A 21,536-nucleotide genomic window follows, 5' to 3' on the forward strand; every position below is an offset into this window, starting at 1 on the left:
CCCCTTCAACCCTTTGGACAGAAAAAGGAGCCACTGGCTCCAAAAGCATGCTCATTTACTTAATCTACATATATTTTTTCTCCTGCCGCCACTTGATGAGTAGATTTTTTAGGTATCCAATTACATTATATTTTCAAGAAAGATGTACAGCAATTAAAGACTGACCCAATATCTTTTGTACACTTTACAGTTCTAGATTCACAGGAACAATAAATAAATAAACCTAGTAACAACTTTGCTGCCCTCTTCATACCATTCTAAGTTCTTGTGTATTTTTCCTGGTGTTTTCATATGAAGAAATGTGTTCAAATATACTTTATTTCAAAAGATGTTGGACACAAGATTCATGATTCTGAATCACATCAGGATTTTTCACGAGCCACATAAAATGACAACTGAAAAAATCTATTTAAAAATTTGTCAAAGCAGACATTATATTTTTTTCAGATGATACAAATGTTACGATTAATCCAGTTATAGATACAGTCACTGCTGAAATTGTTAATGACTGCAAGGAATTATTAAGAGCTTATTTATAAAGAGACATTATCCTAGTAATCTCCATGAATATCTGAATTTATGTAAAGAACTTATGTACATGTTAGCAACACTTTCCAGTTAATAACTCCCATGATATAAGCGACTTAGTAAAACGCATTGTTAGCGAACACATTTTGTGAATTTTAATCTAAAAATCTAAGAACCAAGTAAAACTATTGTGCAATGTGGGAGGAACGACTTAATACTTACTATCAGTCTGTAAATGTCAACAGGTTTTTGATTGTAATCTTTAAATTTACTGTCTGTAATGATTGGAATTATACATAAGCAGTGGAAAATCAGCCATGAAGAAGCAATTTTGTTGCGGTTTTAAGTACCTCAGCTTTGTTACTGTTTTTCGGGGTCAGTTTTCTATCAGTTTTTGTGCAATAAACACGTAATTGTGAAAGTAAAACTTCATGTCGACCTGATTACTTACAATTTCTCTTGGCATATCGAATCATTAGCTACACTGTGAAGAAGTCAGGAAGTTGCAGCAAATTAGGTGGAGTAGATACTCGCTGTTCTTTTACAGCCACTGCAGTGTCAGAGTATGCCAAAAAATGAAGATAAGTATTTTCTACTACACAGCAAATAAAATAAAACCAACAATTAATGTATCATACAAACAGGAGTCAGTCAACAGAGCAAAATGTTCCAGTGAGCAGCTACATTCAGCAAATTTTGCTCCTCACAGTTTTAATAGGTTAGAAAACAAACGAATGGTCATCTCAACATATTTGCTCTCATTAATTTACTATTTGGAGTCATCATTCAGAAAGTAAGTACTGATTGTACCAAAATGAAAATAATACATAATCTTCACCTATAGTCACCTTGTAGGTTCTTCTTCAAGGAGTTAGATTTTCTAATACATATTCTAATGAAGTAGATATAAATAATCCATAACAATTTGAAAAGAACAGCTATCACAGTTTTTATTTGGCCTTATGGTATTCCCAAATATTTTTATGCTTGACATGCTTTGGATTTACAAACAAACCATCTTTAGATTCATTTAAGAGTGGCTATGAGCCTAAACTCAAGAAGTCACTCTTCTCTTAACATAAAACTAAAGCTCTTGTCTGCATGGTCCTCAGATTTAAATCTCTTTGAATTAGAATGTAACTCATTGGTCTTACTATCAAGAATTATTAAAACAATTTTTTTTCATTAGCCACAGAAATCCCAAGGTTAGCCTGTCTTGCATTCCAAAAAAGAGCTTGAACCTTCTACATGAAGAAGCCACACTTAATGCAATCCATTTGATGATGAGCAAGTAATGCTTGCAATTGGTCACAATCTAAATATTTTATAAAGTTTTTGCAAAGCATTTAACTAGTTGCTGTCATTCTAATAACAATCAGTATTAGATGTTAATCCTGTGAAATAATTACGTATGGGATTAGCAGGTTTTTTACAAATTCTGTAGTGTTGTTTTTGTTACAAATACAAATAATAGATTTCTCAAGAGACCAAAAGAGGAAGAAGAACTTTATCACACTTGCTGTAAGTAGTCTTCATTTAGAACAATTTCATTCAAATCATCATGTAACTTAACACATTTGCGCATATGAGTGGGAAACCTCATTCACGAACTTAAATTGTGATCTCCATCTAAGTGTTTTAATGCAGGTTGTCACTACTTAGTGATTACATATTTTTACAGTATTCAAAGTTCTGAACATTACAACCAAAGGTAAAAAGAAACAAACAAATCACATATTAACCACTCCAAGTTAGCTACAGAAGACAGAAACAAGTTCTTCTGTCTTCGTAATTTAAGAAGAGGAAGTACCAGACAAAGATAAACATACAAAGGGGAAAATCAGACTTTTCCTACCTTGGCTGTCTTCACTGCATTATTATATTCATGGTTAAATGAACAGTTTGCTGATAATGAGTTCCTATTTGCATTTCTATCTGAGCTACAAAACTGCTCTGAGAAAAATATTTCTTCAGGAAAAAATCGACGAAGAGTGCAGTTTCTTCCTGCTTCTGTCTCAAGGTAGGGCACTGCAAACTAAACACAAATTAATTAAGATGAATATCAATGTTTATAGGCTTTCCAAAACTTTAAAATTAACAATAGTATAACAGAGACAAGCAGAACTTTTAAGTATATAGAGATTTACAGAACATTTCTCACTATGACAACAACTAAATCAAAATTATGAACTTTATAAGTGCCATTAATGTTCGTCTCCCTCAGTTTTCCTGCAGTATTACTCATATAACAGTTAAGCTACACAACATTTTTACTGTTTACAAGCATTACAGTTGGAAAATAACTGGTTAATAATTTATGATGTACATCAGACATGTAAATGTAGGAAACTGGCGCAAGCAAAATATAAATGGAAACAGGCAAAAAATTGTTTTTATTTTCTGTTGTGTGTGTGTGTGTGTGTGTGTGTGTGATCAGAAGTTCCTCCCACACTACTTGTGAATCTCTCTTAATATAATCCTAAGAGCTATCTTACTATCTGGAAATAGTCCTTTCCTCACCATCTTTTGTTTAGATATCTACATTCTCTCTAAATTTCTGCAAAATGTGGTTATTGGCAGAAACATAGGCAACATTGGAAGGGTTGTTTAAAGTAGGTCAATACTAAGTGTATTTTATTTAAAAATGTCTGCTGCCTTTTTACATTACAGACTGCATTTTTCTCTACAGAAAAGATACAAAACTGCGGCCATCTTGAGTGTAATTCAGTATCATTATTTTGGGGAAAACCTCAGTTCACTAATATGTAAATTCCCAATCACACTGTGATCACCATAGAAGACTTAAATCATCTGAATATCAACTGGTGTTACTACAATTTCATAAGTGGTGAGCATGACAAGACATCCTGCAGAACATTACTAATGATTTCTCTGATAACTACCCAACACAGGTGGTTCAGAAAACTGCTCATGAGGGAAATACATTCGACCTAACGGCAACAAATTGAACTGAACTGTTGAAGGATATCCACAATGAAACTGGTACCAGCAACAATGAAGCAGTTGTAGCAAAAATGATTATCAAGGTAAAAGGGCAATTAAAATGAGTAGAAAGATTTTATATTTCTGGACACTACATAAAGGGGCAATAATGTCTAATCTCAATGAGGAACTTGAAACTTTTAGTTCAAGATGGGGACTCGTAGAGGAATTATGGCTTAAGTTTAAAAGAATTGTTGAGCATGTATTGTACAGATACGTACGTAAGTCAACAGTTCGTGATGGGAGGGACCCTCCTTGGTATACAGTCTACATCTACATCTTTACTTTGCAATGCAAATCCCAGTGCTCGACAGAGGGTTCACAGAACAACTTTCAGAATATTTTTTGACCACTCCACTCTTGAATAGTATGTGCAAAAAATAACACTTAAATCTTTCCATAAAAGCTCTGATTTCTATTATTTTATTACAATGGTAATTTCTCCCTGTCTTGCTGGGCATCAGCAAAATATTTTTGCATTCTGAGGAGAAAGCTGATGATCAAAATTCTATGGGAAGATCTTGCCACAGCGAAAAAGCCTTTGTTTTCATGATTGCCACCCTAACTTGCGTATCATACCCATGATACTCTCTCCCCTATTTTGTGATATGTCAAAATGAGTTGCCCTTCTTTGGATTTTTTTGATAGTCTCCATTTATTCTGTAGGGTAAGGATCCCATATCCTACAGCAATACACTAGTAGAGGACTGGCAATTGTGGTGTGAGCAGTATTTTTAGTAAATTTTTTTTATCTTCTAAGTGTTCTGCCAATAAAATGCAGTCTATGGTTTGCCTAGTACAAAATATTTTCTGTGTGTGGGTTCCAGTTTAAGATATTGTAATCGCTCAGTATCTAGTTGAATCAGCAACCTTTTAATTGGTATTATTTATCATGTAATGAAAATCTAACGGATTCTTTTCTGTTATCATGGAGGACCTCGCACTTTTCATTGATCAGGGTTAATTGACACTTTTCACACCACACACACACACACACACACACACACACACCCTGTTTCCTTCATTTTGTAATTTGTATTGTTCTTATGATGATGTTACTAGATGCTAAATGACAGTATCATACGCAAACAATCTAAATGAGCTATTCACATTGTTTTCCAAATCTTTTATATAGATTAGAAACAGCAGGGGCCCTACAACACTTTCCTGTGGATCATCAGATATCATTTCTGTTTCACTTGGTGACTTCCCATCAAATAGTATGAACTGTGTACTTTCTCACAGGAAATCATGAATTCAGTTGCACACCTAAGACAATACTCCACAGGTACACTGTTTGATTAGAAGCCACTTGTGAGAAACAGTGTCAAAAGCCTTGTAGAAATTCATAAATATGGAATAAACTTCAGATGCCCTGTTGATAGCACTCATCAAGTAGTGTGAATTAAGGACCAGTTGTGTTTCACAAGAATGACATTTTCTGAATCTGTGGTCACTATGTATTAACAGAACATTTTCCTCAAGGTCCTTCATATATGGTTGTTGTTGTTGTTGTTGTTGTTGTTGTGGTCTTCAGTCCTGAGACTGGTTTGATGCAGTCATTCTTATGCAACACAGCTAGTTCTTTATTCGCACGAAGTAATGGCCGCTATCAACAGGGCATCTCAAGTTGATTCTGTATTTCTAGATTTCCGGAAAGCTTTTGACAGCGTTCCTCACAAGCGACTTCTAATCAAGCTGCGGGCCTATGGGGTATCGTTTCAGTTGTGCGACTGGATTCGTGATTTCCTGTCAGGAAGGTCGCAGTTCATAGTAATAGACAGCAAATCATCAAGTAAAACTGAAGTGATATCAGGTGTTCCCCAGGGAAGCGTCCTGGGACCTCTGCTGTTCCTGATCTATATAAATGACCTGGGTGACAATCTGAGCAGTTCTCTTAGGTTGTTCGCAAATGATGCTGTAATTTACCGTCTAGTAAGGTCATCCGAAACCAGTGTCAGTTACAAAGCGATTTAGAAAAGATTGCTGTATGGTGTGACTGGTGGCAGTTGACGCTAAATAACGAAAAGTGTGAGGTGATCCACATGAGTTCCAAAAGTAATCCATTGGAATTCGATTACTCGATAAATAGTACAATTCTCAAGGCTGTCAATTCAACTAAGTACCTGGGTGTTAAAATTACGAACAACTTCAGTTGGAAAGACCACATAGATAATACTGTGGGGAAGGCGAGCCAAAGATTGCGTTTCATTGGCAGGACACTTACAAGATGCAACAAGTCCACTAAAGAGACAGCTTACACTACACTCGTTCATACTCTGTGAGAATACTGCTGCGCGTTGTGGGATCCTTACCAGGTGGGATTGACGGAGGACATCGAAAGGGTGCAAAAAACGGCAGCTCGTTTTGTATTATCACGTAATAGGGGAGAGAGTGTGGCAGATATGATACACGAGTTGGGATGGAAGTCATTAAAGCAAAGACATTTTTTGTCGCGGCAAGATCTATTTACGAAATTTCAATCACCAACTTTCTCTTCCGAATGCGAAAATATTTTGTTGAGCCCAACCAACATAGGTGGAAATGATCATCAAAATAAAATAAGAGAAATCAGAGCTCGAACAGAAAGGTTTTTCCCCACGCGCTGTTTGGGAGTGGAATGGTGGCTAAGCCATGTCTCCGCAATATCCTTTCTTTCAGGAGTGCTAGTTCTGCAAGGTTCGCAGGAGAGCTTCTGTAAAGTTTGGAAGGTAGGAGACGAGGTACTGGCGGAAGTAAAGCTGTGAGTACCGGGCGTGAGTTGTGCTTCGGTAGCTCAGTTGGTAGAGCACTTGCCCGCGAAAGGTAAAGGTCCCGAGTTCGAGTCTCGGTCGGGCACACAGTTTTAATCTGCCAGGAAGTTTCAGCATGATTGTGGTTCGATGAACCCTCTGCCAAGCACTTAAATGTGAATTGCAGAGTAATCATGTAGATGTAGTTGTAGAACTTACTTAGGGTAACTGAAGTCACTCCTAATTAAAATTTTGTGAGTTAAGTATGTTTTGGAAACGGGACTCAAATTTTCCTTGAAACCTTTAGCAGCTATACCATCTGAGTCAAGGGGTCAGTAAAAGGAACTAATCATTAATTTGACTGAACCAATTATTAATTTATTCTTGTTGTTGAGTATAAGCTCTATCCACCCTAACATGCAACAACTATTTACTTCGATAAACAAACTACTTCTAACAGTAACAAACCTGCCATCACCAACTGAATTTAATATATCCTTTTTTAACAGCATTAGGTTCGTGGTAAAAACCTCGGCTAAACATAGCTCCAGCTTTAGCCAGCTTTCAGTGCCAATAATGATTTCTGCTTCAGCAATTTCTATGAGACTTGGTGCTCTGGCTCTTTCTCAAAACAGCCGCAACAATATAAAACTATAACACAAATGTTTACTAGGTCTACCTTCATCCTGTGTCTAGCCTGCACACAATGACACTGGCCTGTGTTTTATGTTTACAACCTTCTAACCTAAAATATCACCCAGTGCACTTCACACAGCAACCACACACATGTAGCCAACTTGTGTGTGTAATGGTCCTTGATATATTAAGCAGATGTTACACCCCTCCACCCTAAGGTCAATTTGCAGCCCACGCAGTCACAGAACCATCTGAGCCTCTGATTCAAACCGTCTACTATGCTCTCTAACAAACATCCACAGTTATTCCATTCAGCGATGACAGTCAGTATAAAGAAACTTGTAAAAAAAGAGAGACTACTGTATAACAGGTGTAAAAACAAAGTAGATTGTTACATATACAGGGACACCACCACCCACTGGCATTTCAAGGTATTTACTCTTTGCTTTCTGTTACAAACCATTGTTGTCTGTCTGAAGGCTACTGCTTTCTATCTTTCTTTGTGTATCCCAACATTGATCTTTCCATTCCTCTTTGAGCTACTAAGAATGGACTCATTTAATGTCCATGTGTCACAGCCACAGGATGCATTGGTTAAAAACTGTTTCCCTTGGCTCAGCCAGCATCTTAGACTTAAAAACAGAAGAGTATCTTCAATAAGCTTTCCAGTCCAATTTAATATGTTGACATATTTTCCCATATAAGCTTGGAAGGATCAAACTGCTTTTTGATGCTTGTAAATAAATATCAACCTGTCTGAAAGTCATTAAGGTATTTTCCGTGCAGTTCCTTTCTAATCCAGCTTACTTTTGTTACTACTACTACTACTACTACCACTACTACTACTACTTTTACCACCACCGCCACGACCACCACAATGACGACGATGACCGCCACCACCACCACCACCACCACCACCACCACCACCACCACCACCAACTCAATAACATTGTTATTATCATAATCATGAAATATATTTGACACATACTGAAGAAAAAATGAGATTCAAGAAATGCAGCATGAAGCTTGAGTTTCTCCCAGTGCATAAAAATGTTCAAACTACTGACAGGAATGCAGCTGGTTGACGTCTTTGACAACTACACTTACTGTAAACAACTACCACCACCACACAACCTAAGATGACCTGTCACAAATTATCAATAGTGAATATTAATTACCAATGGCAATGTTCTGTAATAGCAGATCTGACAGCTTTTGTAAGTTGCTGTGACTCAGATGCTCTATACACTGGTCTCCTATGATCTGACCAATGTATAACATCCCACAACTGCATGGGATACGGTACACACCAGCCTTATACAAACCAAGATACCCTTTTCAGTCCCTAAAACAGTCCTAATTTTAGGCGGTGGCTTGAAAAACTCACTTCACATCATGTGTTACCTTACTGACTTGATTTTTGTAGTCTCTTCTCAGTAGCAGAAACTTCTGGCCATCTCAAAGCTGAAAGTTTAATGAGTGTAGGATGGTGTTATCTCAAGAAAATACATGACACCATAATTTAATTTGCACTAACACATAAATTTAGTCCTTTTAAAGTTCAGTTATTAGTGACAATGACTGGTTTACCTACGACAAAAAATTATCAGTACGCACATCTACATAGCAGCAGTTCATTGGCAAAGTTCAGTATTTGATTTTAGGCACAAAAACAGTTCACATTTACACAAAATGGTCACAGTTCACACATAGCACTGTCCTGCAGTAATTCACCAGAGAAAAACATACTGTGGTAGTTCAATCAAGTCAGTCTATAACGAGCCCCACCATGACCAACAATAGCTTGCTTCGATGACAATAACATCGCACTCCTTCTTGTTAATTACAGCACAGTTTAGTTAAGTTGTTCATTCATCTGATGCACAGAAACCACACAAAAGTTACGAAACATTAATGATATTGAGTTTCACAGATGTTGGAAGATATGTTTTCATGTACATGGTATTCACCAACAGTGGGAGCAAACCCAATACAGGTCTTATTCATGAGATTTCCAAACCACACACAGTCAATTTTGGGCGACATCCGACTGCTTAAAGAGAGGTGTAAGAATAAACTGTTATTTTGTGAATTACCAGAACTAATGTGATTTTGGCTTGTAAAAAATATTACTCATTAGACATTTAGAAAAATTTATGGACATTATTATTCTCCTGCAATGTGGATCCCATGTTTACAACTATGAGTGCCATATTTCAAATAAAGGTAAATTACATGAAATTAATAAATAGTGAGTTACCTGTATTTAGTCAATGCTGTACATCACTTTGCATAGAAAAATTAAAGTAACAAAAGTATGTAGTCAAAGTTGAGAATCTAAAAATAGTTAAGACAAAACCTGACATGGAAAATGGTAATTGTTTGGAACTTTGATGTTGCTTATTTTGTACAGTAATTAATTTCAGATGATTACTAGTGCTTCACAAGCAAATAGGATTGCCAGACTTTCTGTTGGTGAGGGTAACCTTTCACAAATATACTAATTAGCTCATAGGTTTTTGCATGTTGCGAACTGTAGTACTAACATCAAATAAATATATTTTCAAATTACAAGTGTCCTAACAAAAACTAATTACATCAATGTACGCAGAACAATCAAAATGATAACCCAAACAATAAATTCGAGTGAAATTACATCTAAATAAGATCTTGAGATTTTCATGTAAGTGATGCTTATGAATAGATTAATGTACTAGCATTAAGATAAAAATTAGCAAAAAAGTTTTGTTATTTCTGGGAGTAGAAAAAACATAACAGCCTGGAGGAATCCACCTTGCTATGTCACATGTGTGACACCCTATTGTATTTTCATGCTGATAGTTGTAAACCCACCCCCACATGAACCATGGACCTTGTCCTTGGTGAGGAGGCTTTCGTGCCTTAGCGATACGGACAGCCGTACCATAGCTGCAACCACAACAGAGGGGTATCTGTTGAGAGGCCAGACAAACGTGTTGTTCCTGAAGAGGGACAGCAGCCTTTTTAGTAGCTGCAGGGGCAATAAGCTGGATGATTGACTGATCTGGCCTTGTAACATTAACCAAAACAGCCTTGCTGTGCTGGTACTGCGAACGGCTGAAAGCAAGGGGAAACTACAGCCGTAATTTTTCCTGAGGGCATGCAGCTTTATTGTATGGTTAAATGATGATGGCGTCCTCTTGGGTAAAATATTACGGAGGTAAAATAGTCCCTCATCCAGATCTCCGGGTGGGAACTACTCAGGAGGACATTGTTATCGGGAAAAACAAAACTGGCATTATACGGATCCGAGCATGGAATGTCAGAACCCTTAATCCGGCAGGAAGGTTAGAAAATTTAAAAGGGGAAATGGATAGGTTAAAGTTAAATATAGTGGGAATTAGTGAAGTTTGGTGGCAGCAGGAACAAGTCTTCTGGTCAGGTGAATACAGAGTTATAAATACAAAATCAAATAGGGGTAATGCAGGGGCAGGTTTAATAATGAATAAAAAAAAAAAACAGGAACACGGGTAAGCTACTACGAACAGCATAGTGAACGCATCATCGTAGCCAAGATAGACACAAAGCCCACACCGGCCACAGTAGTACAAGTATATATGCCAACTAGCTCCGCAGATAATGAAGAAATTGAAGAAATGTATGATGAGATAAAAAAAAATATTCAGATATTGAAGGGAGACAAAAATTTAATAGTCTTGGGAGACTGGAATTCGATAGTAGGAAAAGGAAGAAAAGGAAGAGTAGTAGGTGAATATGGAATGGGGGTAAGGAATGAAAGAGGAAGCTGCCTGGTGGAATTTTACACAGCGCATAACTTAATCATAGCTAACACTTGGTTTAAGAATCATGAAAGAAGGTTGTATACGTGGAAGAGGCCTGAAGGCACTGGAAGGTTTCAGATAGATTATATAATGGTAAGACAGAGATTTTGGAACCACATTTTAAATTGTGAAACATTTCCAGGAGCAGATGTGGACTCTGTCCACAATCTATTGGTTATGAACTGTAGATTAAAACTGAAAAAACTGCAAAAAGGCAGGAATTTAAGAAGATGGGACCTGGGCAAACTGAAAGTACCAGAGGTTGTAGAGTGTGTCAGAGAGAGCATTAGGGAACGATTGACAAGAACCGGAGAAAGAAATATGGCAGGAGAAGAAATGGCAGCTTTGAGAGATGAAATAGTGAAGGCAGCACAGGATCAAGTAGGTAAAAAGACGAGGGCTAGTAGAAATCCTTGGGTAACAGAAGAAATTTAATTGACGAAAGGAGAAAATATAAAAATGCAGTAAATGGAGCACGCAAAAAGGAATACAAACGTCTCAAAAATGAGATCGACAGAAAGTGCAAAACTGCTAAGCAGGGATAGCTAGAGGACAAATGTAAGGATGTAGAGGCTTATCTCACTAGGGATAAGATAGATACTGCCTACAGGAAAATTAAAGAGACCTTTGGAGAAAAGAGAAGCACTTGTCTGAACATCAAGAGCTCAGATTAAAACCCAGTTCTAAACAAAGAAGGGAACGCAGAAAGGTGGAAGGAGTATATAGAGGGGCTATACAAGGGCGATGTACTTGAGAACAATATTATGGAAATGGAAAAGGATGTAGATGAATATGAAATGGGAGATATTATACTGCGTGAAGAGTTTCACAGAGCACTGAAAGACCTGAGTCGAAACAAGGCCCCGGGAGTAGATAACATTCCATTAGAACTACTGACGGACTTGTGAGAGCCAGTCCTGACAAAGCTCTACCATCTGGTGAGTGAGATGTATGAGACAGGCGAAATACCCTCAGACTTCGAGAAGAATATAATAATTCCAATCCCAAAGAAAGCTGGTGTTGACAGATGTGAAAATTACCAAACTATCAGTTTAATGAGTCACAGCTGCAAAATACTAATGCAAATTCTTTACAGACAAATGGAAAAACTGGTAGAAGTCGACCTCGGGGAAGATCAGTTTGGATTCCATAGAAATGTTGGAACATGTGAGGCAATACTGACCTTACGCCTTATCTTAGAAGAAAGGTTAAGGAAAGGCAAACCTACATTTCTAGCATTTGTAGACTTAGAGAAAGCTTTTGACAATGTTGACAGGAATACTCTCTTTCAAATTCTGAAGGTGGCAGGGGTAAAATACAGGGAGCGAAAGGCTATTTACAATTTGTACAGAAACCAGATGGCAGTTATAAGAGTGGAGGGGCATGAAAGGGAAGCAGTGGTTGGGAAGGGAGTGAGACAGTGCTGTAGCCTATCCCGAATGTTATTCAATCTGTATATTGAGTAAGCAGTAAAGGAAACAAAAGAAAAATTCAGAGTAGGTATTAAAATCCATCAAGAAGAAATAATAACTTTGAGGTTCGCCGATGACATTGTAATTCTGTCGAAGACAGCAAAGGACTTGGAAGAGCAGTTGAAGGGAATGGACAGTGTCTTGAAAGGAGGATATAAGATGAACATCAACAAAAGCAAAACGAGGATATGGAATGTAGTCGAATTAAGTCAGGTGATGCTGAGGGAATTACATTAGGAAATGAGACACTTAAAGTAGTAAAGGAGTTTTGCTATTTGGGGAGCAAAATAACTGATGATGGTCGAAGTAGAGAGGATATAAAATGTAGACTGGCAATGGCGATGAAGTTTGCTAACATCAAGTATAGATTTAAGTGTCAGGAAGTCTTTTCTGAAAGTATTTGTATGGAGTGTAGCCATGTATGGAAGTGAAACATGGATGATAAGAAGTTTAGACCAGAAGAGGATAGAAGCTTTCGAAATGTGGTGCTACAGAAGAATGCTGAAGATCAGATGGATAGATCACATAACTAATGAGGAGGTACTGAATAGAATTGGGAAGAAGAGAAATTTGTAGCACAACTTCACTAGGAGAAGAGATCGGATGGTAGGACATGTTGTGAGGCATCAAGAGACAAACAATTTAGTATTGGAGGGCAGTGTGGAGGGTAAAATTTGTGGAGACCAAGATATGAATACACTAAGCAGATTCAGAAGGATGTCAGTTGCAGTAGGTATTTGGAGATGAAGAAGCTTGCACAGGATAGAGCAGCAACATGGAGAGCTGCATCAAACCAGTCTGTGGACTGAACACCACAACAACAACACAACAGTTGTAATCATCTGGCTCAGCCCCAAGGAGTCTCTCAAACTTTGGTTCACAGGGCACTGGAGTTACACCCACTATTATAATGTACCTAGAGGTAAGATTTTCATTATCAGTTCATCAAAAAGGGCTTCATTTAGAAACACACATTGACAAAAATAAAAGTGGGTAATTTCTTTTTGCATTTAAGAAGAATGATGTGGATTTAAAAAATGTCAGTCAAGTGAGACCCAATTTGCACTTTTCTCTCATGACATCCTGAAAGCCACAGATCAAGGCAGACAGGTAGATGCAGTACTTCTTGACTTATGAAAAATATTTGGTTCAGTACCACATCAAAATGAATTAACTGCAGTACATTTATATTAGGTAGCAGAAAAAAAATCTGTGGTTGGCTAGAGGATTTATTTGCATGCAGGCCAGAGCATGGAGAATCATCAACATAAGTAGAAGTAACTACAGGCCTGTCCCATAAACACAAGGCCCTTATTATTCCTAAAATCATGCCCTGAAACAAGAGCCATTCTGTCTAAAATCTTGCCCACCACACTTGGAATAGCTTTTCATCACCCTCCCAACCTTCACAATATTCTTATCAGATCGTATGCTCCTTCCGCACCCATCTCCCTATTCCATGGCTCCGCTGCAAGACTTGCACTATGCATCCTCCTACCACCACCTATACCAGCCCTGTAAATGGTAAAACATATACTATCAAAGGAAGAGTTACCTGGGAAACGACACATCATATACCAGCTGTTACGGAAACACTGTTTGGCTTTTTACATTGGCATGACTACCATCAAATTATTAATTAGGATGAATGGCCATAGGCAGAGGGTGTAAACTGGCAACATGCAATAGCATGTTGCAGAGCATGCTCTACAATATGACAGTCATGACCTCGGCGCCTGTTTCACCACAGGCACCATCTGGGTTCCACCCCAGACACCAGTTTCTCATAACTCTGCAGGTGGCAACTAGCGCTACAACATGTCCTTGGTTCTCGCCACCACATTGGATTAATTTACATTAATTTCTCCCGTCTCATCATTTCTTAACAGTAACTGTTCTTTCCTTCACTAGGTTTTAGTTTTCTACATCTTTCCTTGTCTCAGCCATCTATTTTTCCCTGTCCCTTCCCATCTCTGTTACATACAATGCATTTAGCTTTTCATTCTTATTAATTCATACATGATGTTTAAGCAGTAATCTTTGTCTTGCATATTACCCTGTCTTCCATCTTTAAGCTCTCAGGTTTTCAAATCTCGCCCGATGTAGTCCCCAACAATCAGTCTTTTCTTTTCATCCCATGTGGTAAGTCCCCTCTGACTCGAAGTTCTGGGTGACTTTCCTGAAATCTACCCCATTTCCTAGACCTCTCCAGTCCTTTTCCTTCACCCCTCTTCCTTCCCCTTCAACCCTTCTGCCTGAAGAAGGAGCCACTTGCTCTGAAAGCTTGGCTAATTCAACCCTCTTTTATGAGTGTGTTCTGCTACTGCTTGGTCAGTGGATTTCTTTATCTATCCAATTAAATTATTTTGTCAAAAACTGATTGTTTTCATAGTTATATTAGAGTACATATATAGATCTAGATGTAGATGAAGGAGAAAAATCATAAAGTCCTACACAAACAGCAAAGACTGTACTTAATGTAAATAATGCTGTAGGTAATTTTTGATGCCTCAGTGTGTGTTCCACCGATCTCTCTCTAGTTGTGCCATAAAGCTCTTTTTTCCCAATATGATTCAGTCTCTCTTCTTTACTCATTTGATGTACCTAGCTAATCTTCAGTATTCTTCTGTAGCAACAGGATTCAAAAGCTTCTATTCTCTTCTAAAAATACTTACAGAAAAGACTTCCTAAAATTTAAGTCCTATAAGGTTGAAGCACAGATGTCATGAGATACAGACATAATGAGACAAACATGGACAAATTTGAGATTTACATTGCAACAATATAAGGCCCCATTATTTTGACTTTTGTTACATCTCGGATTATTAGAGTAAAATACTTTTTTCATGTACCTCGAATGAACTTTGCATGTAAATTGTTTCCTGAACTACGCTGATAATCTCATCAGAAACTATATAGAAGCATGGTAATAGCTGTTATGAATGCTATTATAATAGAGAAATCTACATTTTTAAGAATGAGAAAAAATGCAGATGAATAAAAAGATGGCCGTTCTCTTGTTTATATCACATAGAGAGGTAGAGAAGTGTATACTTATTCTCTCAGTAAGTCTGAATGTGTCAAAATAGGGCAATTCAAAACAGAGAATAACCTAGATTAGTTGATTAAACACAAGCATACCTTGTCAATTGCTTTTAAACATATGATTTGGTAGCGAAGTGGCACAGGAGACTGGTGTTCCCTCATTACACTGTATGTAGGCATAATGATATGCATCCCTTTGTTCTTCCATACATTATTTTTTTGTTTTCAAATGAAGAAAGCACCTTTAAATTTAACTTAACTCCAACTACAGTTTTGGGAGTGTACACTGTGAAGAAGCCTAGCACTGGTCTCAAGAATTTCGGAAGCCTTGATGTGAACAAAACCACAGGTAAAAAGTTTTATCCATTGTTTAGTGTCATTGTCAACATATAATTCCAATTTCGAAACACTATTCAAATTTAAAATGGATTATTGATCCATGGAGGTGACAATATCTGGTAGCAAAGTGGTGAGTCAGAGGTGGTGTAATAGTGATGGTATTTGAAAGGTCTGAGTAGTTATATCATCATGATACACTGCATATAGACAGCATTTTATCGTGTATATGGCATTCTGACAATTAAAAAAAAATTTTTTTTTAAATTGTAAGGACACCGAGAACACACATTAGTTAAGAACAATTTATAATAAGAATCAAAGTAACTCAAACAATGTAGGATTTCATGCTCACGTTTACTTCAGTTGAAACTTATAGCCCAATAGTATGTGGTACATATATGAAACTATTTCCTGATCTTTCATCTCCGACTGCAGGAGACAGCTTCAGAGGTAAAACAGCAAATCCATAATAGGTTTGAAGGGATCATTAAATCACCATTCACTGTGTGGTTCCAAATGCATGATTATCTCTGTCTGACAGCATCATTCACTGTCAATCATTTTTAATCAAGAACAATGACGCCGGCAAGAGATAATCACAGATTTGATATTACTTGACAAACTGTGGTGCCCTCAATACAGCTCTATAAATTTGGGTGTCCCTTAAGCCCTTGATGCACTTGCCATTTACTCTGAAGATGTCTCCTGCATTCAGAGACACAATGTTAGGAAGTGGTCTTTAAAGCTCAGACATTTCAACTGAAGAATCCTGATAACTGACTACAAACACAACTGTTCTGAATTAATGTATCAAGAATCTGCCTGTCTGGCAAAGTAAAATGCATGTTTTGTTGGAGGAAACAATGTAGGCCAACAAAATCCTGCTTTTATAATTTGATCTGTCGCCAATCAATTTGTTCAATTGAATTCAGTTTATATCTGAAAAAAATTGTTAAATTGAATTCAGTTTATATCTGAAAGCCAAATATAAATACTCTCCTAATCTTACCTTTATATATGGTGAACCTGACAGAATTGTATCATCTAGAGCTTTCCTAAACCGGTTACACAGTGGAAGCTCTGAAACTGAGAGAGAGGGTCCATTCTGACTGTCAGTACTAAAAACATCATCTTCAAGGTTGAGGTATGAATGTAGTGGATCACTAAAATCACTGATAGATTCCACATTCATCTTCCTGTCATCTGAAGGTGATTTTTCTTTACTTGAAGGATGAGAACATGTGCACGTGGAGATATTTTTTGTGTCCAGTAACTCCTTTTTAACACTAAAATCCTGCACATTTTCATTCTCTGTTTTTTTGTAGGGTTCCCCCATTTCCACAGAAATATTTTCTATAGTTTCACAAACACATTTAGTAAGCACAGTTTCTTGATGGAGGATCTCACAAATTTCTTTCATGTTTTCATTGGAATAGTACTGTTGTTGAGCAGAGGAGACAGAATTTTGTTTATTTTGCTTCCCATTTTCTTTAGGGTATGCACACGTAGAACTCAAAATTTCTTCTCGCACCGACTTAATGGGTGCAGCTCCAGAATAACTGTTCTCCTCCATAAATGTATCTTTCGGTAGTGGTGGTGGACAAGCAAATTCATCCATCAAGAAAGCTCTTTCCAAACACCAGTTGTAACGCACATAAGTCATGAAACTAGTCACTCTCTTAAGTTTGGCAAGTTCTTGTTCTGAAGCACCGCGCAGCAAGACTGTACATCCAAGGTGTGGTAAAGGACATCCTTCAAAAACCATAAGTGTTTTTATGGCACCTGAAAACAAAACTGAAAATAATTATAAGTAAACAAGAACATACCAGTATTTTTTTAACTTCATACTAAAAGTGATTAACAATATTTATTTGATGAATAAATTTTTACACAGCAAAATAGCATTAATGTAACAAAAATATAAATCAGGAAATATTACTGAATATCGTACAGTACTTTTTGGATGGTGAGGGACAAAGTGGGGTTGGCAATTGTATGGAAAACCTTTGGCAACAAAAGTTCCCACAAGCACCAACCAATTGTTAATAAGTGTAGTTTTATAACATTTTGAATCGTGGACATGACAAAAATCAAAAAATAATAGCAACTGTCAAAAATTATTCATTACAATTAATAGAATAAATATTGAATAATTTTAACAATTTCAACAGAAAATTAAATCGAGCAAGGTGGTGCAGTGGTTAGCACACCAGACTCACATGCAGAACGACGATGGTTCAATCCAGCGTCCGGTCATCCTGATTTAGGTTTTCTGTGATTTCCCTAAATCGCTTCAGGCAAATGCCGGGATGGTTCCTTTGAAAGGGCACGGCCAACTTCCTTCCCCATACTTCCCTAATCCGATGAGACCAATGACCTCGCAGTTTGGTATCCTCCCCCAAATCAACCGAACCCAGAAAATTAAAAACTTTAAACATTATCTTCCATGATTTTTTCATGTAATACATTTAAATCTTTTGTGGTCATCTTTACATTGTTTTGTCTGTGTGACAGTGTTCATAATGCATAAATAATGTTTGTGGTTATTGTACATGTTGTTGTTGTTGTTGTTGTTGTTGTTGTTGTGGTCTTCAGTCCTGAGACTGGTTTGATGCAGCTCTCCACGCTACCCTATCCTGTGCAAGTTTCTTCATCTCCCAGTACTTACTGCAACCTACATCCTTCTGAATCTGCTTAGTGTATTCATCTCTTGGTCTCCCTCTATGATTTTTACCCTCCACACTGCCCTCCAATGCTAAATTTGTAATCCCTTGATGCCTCAGAACATGTCCTACCAACCGGTCCCTTCTTCTTGTCAAGTTGTGCCACAAACTCCTTTTCTCCCCAATTCCATTCAATACCTCCTCATTAGTTATGTGATCTACCCATCTAATCTTCAGCATTCTTCTGTAGCACCACGTTTCGAAAGCTTCTAATCTGTTCTTGTCCAAACTATTTACTGTCCATGTTTCACTTGCATACATGGCTACACTCCATACAAATACTTTCAGAAAAGACTTCCTGACACTTAAATCTATACTCGATGTTAACAAATTCCTCTCCTTCAGGAACAGTTTCCTTGCCATTGCCAGTCTACATTTTATATCTTCTCTACTTCGACCATCATCAGTTATTTTGCTCCCCAAATAGCAAAACTCCCTTACTACTTTGAGAGTCTCATTTCCTAATCTAATTCCCTCAGCATTACCTGACTTAATTCGACTACATTCCATTATCCTCTTCTTGCTTTTGTTGATGATCATCTAATATCCTCCTTTCAAGACACTGTCCATTCCATTCAACTGCTCTTCCAAGTCCTTTGCTGTCTTTGACAGAATTACAATGTCATCGGTGAATCTCAAAGTTTTTATTTCTCCTCCATGGATTTTAATACCTACTCCGAATTTTTCTTTTGTTTCCTTTACTGCTTGCTCAATATACAGATTGAATAACATCGGGGAGAGGCTACATCCCTGTCTCCCTCTCTTCCCAACCACTGCTTCCCTTTCATGCCCCTCCACTCTTATAACTGCCACTGGTTTCTGTACAAATTGTAAATAGCCTTTTGCTCCCTGTATTTTATCACTGCCACCTTTAGAATTTAAAAGAGAGTATTCCAGTCAACATTGTCAAAAGATTTCTCTAAGTCTACAAATGCCAAAAACACAGGTTTGCCTTGCCTTAATCTTTCTTCTAAGGTAAGTCGTAAGGTCAGTACTGCTTCACGTGTTCCAATATTTCTACGGAATCCAAACTGATCTTCCTCAAGGTCGGCTTCTACCAGTTTTTCCATTCGTCTGTAAAGAATTCGTGTTAGTATTTTGCAGCTGTGACTTATTAAACTGATAGTTCGGTAATTTTCAGATCTATCGACACCTGTTTTCTTTGGGATTGGAATTATTATATTCTTCTTGAAGTCTGAGGGTATTTCGCCTGTCTCATATATCTCGCTCACCAGATGGTAGAGTTTTGTCAGGACTGGCTCTGCCAAGGCTGTCAGTAGTTCTAATGGAATGTTGTCTACTCCCGGAGCCTTGTTTCGGCTCAGGTCTTTCAGTGCTCTGTCAAACTCTTCACGCAGTATAATATCTCCCATTTCATCTTCATCTACATTCTCTTCCATTTCCATAATATTGCCCTCAAGTACATCGCCTTGTATAGCCCCTCTATATACTCCTTCCACCTTTCTGCTTGTCCGTCTGAGCTCTTGATATTCATACAAGTGGTTCTCTTTTTTCCAAATGTCTCTTTAATTTTCCTGTAGGCAGTATCTATCTTACCCCTAGTGAGATAAGCATCTACATCCTTACATTTGTTCGCTAGCCATCCCTGCTTAGCCATTTTACACTTCCTGTCAATCTCATTTTTGAGACGTTTGTATTCCTTTTTGCTCGCTTCATTTACTGAATTTTTATATTTTCTCCTTTCATCAATTAAATTCAATATTTCTTCTGTTACCCAAGGATTTCTACTAGCCCTCGTCTTTTTACCTACTTGATCCTCTGCTGCCTTCACTACTTCATCCCTCAGAACTACCCATTCTTCTTCTACTGTATTTCTTTCCCCCATTCCTGTCAATTGTTCCCTTACGCTTAGTCAGTTTATCCAGGTCCCAACTCCTTAAATTCCCACCTTTTTGCAGTTTCTTCAGTTTTAATCTACAGTTCATAACCAATATATTGTGGTCAGAGTCCACATCTGCCACAGGAAATGTCTTACAATTTAAAACCTGGTTCCTAAATCTCTGTCTTACCATTATATAATCTATTTGATACCTTTTAGTATCTCCAGGATTCTTCCAAGTATACAACCTTCTTTTATGATTCTTGAACCAAGTGTTAGTTACGATTAAGGTATGCTCTGTGCAAAATTCTACCAGACGGCTTCCTCTTTCATGTCTTACCCCCAATCCATATTCACCTACTATGTTTCCTTCTCTCTTTTTTCCTACTCTCGAATTCCAATCACCCATGACTATTAAATTTTCATCTCCCTTCACAACCTGAATAATTTATTTTATCTCATTATACATTTCATCAATTTCTTCATCATCTGCAGAGCTAGTTGGCATATAAACTTGTACTACTGTAGTAGGCGTGAGCTTTGTGTCTACCTTGGCCACAATAATGTGTTGACTATGCTATTTGTAGTAGCTTACCCGTACTCCTATTTTTTTATTCATTATTAAACCTACTCCTGCATTACCCCTATTCGATTTTGTATTTATAACCCTGTATTCACCTGACCAAAAGTCTTGTTCCTCCTGCCACCAAACTTCACTAATTCCCACTAAATCTAACTTTAACCTATCCATTTCCCTTTTTAAATTTTCTAACCTACCTGCCCGATTAAGGGATCTGACACTCCATGCTCCGATCTGTAGAATGCCAGTTTTCTTTCTCCTGATAACGACATCCTCTTGAGTAGTCACCGCCCGGAGATTTGACTGGGGGCCTGTTTTACCTCCGGAATATTTTACCTAAGAGGACGCCATCATCATTTAACCATACAGTAAAGCTACATGCCCTCGGGAAAAATTACGGCTGTAGTTTCCCCTTGCTTTCAGCCGTTCACAGTACCAGCACAGCAAGACCGTTTTGGTCAGTGTTACAAGGCCAAATCAGTCAATCATCCCGACTGCTGCCCCTGCAACTACTGAAAAGGCTGCTGCCCCTCTTCACGAACCACGCGTTTGTCTGGCCTCTCAACAGATACCCCTCCATTGTGGTTGCACCTATGGTACGGCCATCTGTATCACTGAGGCACACAAGCCTACCCACCAACGGCAAGGTCCTGGTTCATGAGGGGGACTTACACTCTATACAGTTGTCTTATCATACTGCTTAACATGAAATATGTAACAGATTAATAAAAGGCACTTTAGCGGTGAACAAATGCAACCTCTGTGACTGATTCCTTATTAACAGGCCCTTAGACATAGCGAACATTTTGTCTCAATT

The 21,536-nt window shown here is 37.7% G+C and overlaps 1 protein-coding gene across 2 annotated transcripts in view; it reads right to left on the reverse strand.

Annotated features, from left to right (window-relative positions):
- The window catches only part of LOC126475111 (1-phosphatidylinositol 3-phosphate 5-kinase), a 372,610-nt gene that overhangs the window by 168,869 nt on the left and 182,205 nt on the right, over positions 1–21,536 (reverse strand). For both annotated transcript variants that reach the window (XM_050102696.1, XM_050102695.1), the window contains exons 13-14: positions 16,586–17,358; positions 2,384–2,563 (exon numbers count right to left, since the gene is read on the reverse strand). In XM_050102696.1, coding sequence (XP_049958653.1) covers positions 2,384–2,563; positions 16,586–17,358 — 953 coding nt within the window. The remainder of the gene's footprint in view (positions 1–2,383; positions 2,564–16,585; positions 17,359–21,536) is intronic.

The sequence above is a fragment of the Schistocerca serialis genome, chromosome 4 (assembly GCF_023864345.2).
Source record: "Schistocerca serialis cubense isolate TAMUIC-IGC-003099 chromosome 4, iqSchSeri2.2, whole genome shotgun sequence".
NCBI classification, from domain to species: domain Eukaryota; kingdom Metazoa; phylum Arthropoda; class Insecta; order Orthoptera; family Acrididae; genus Schistocerca; species Schistocerca serialis.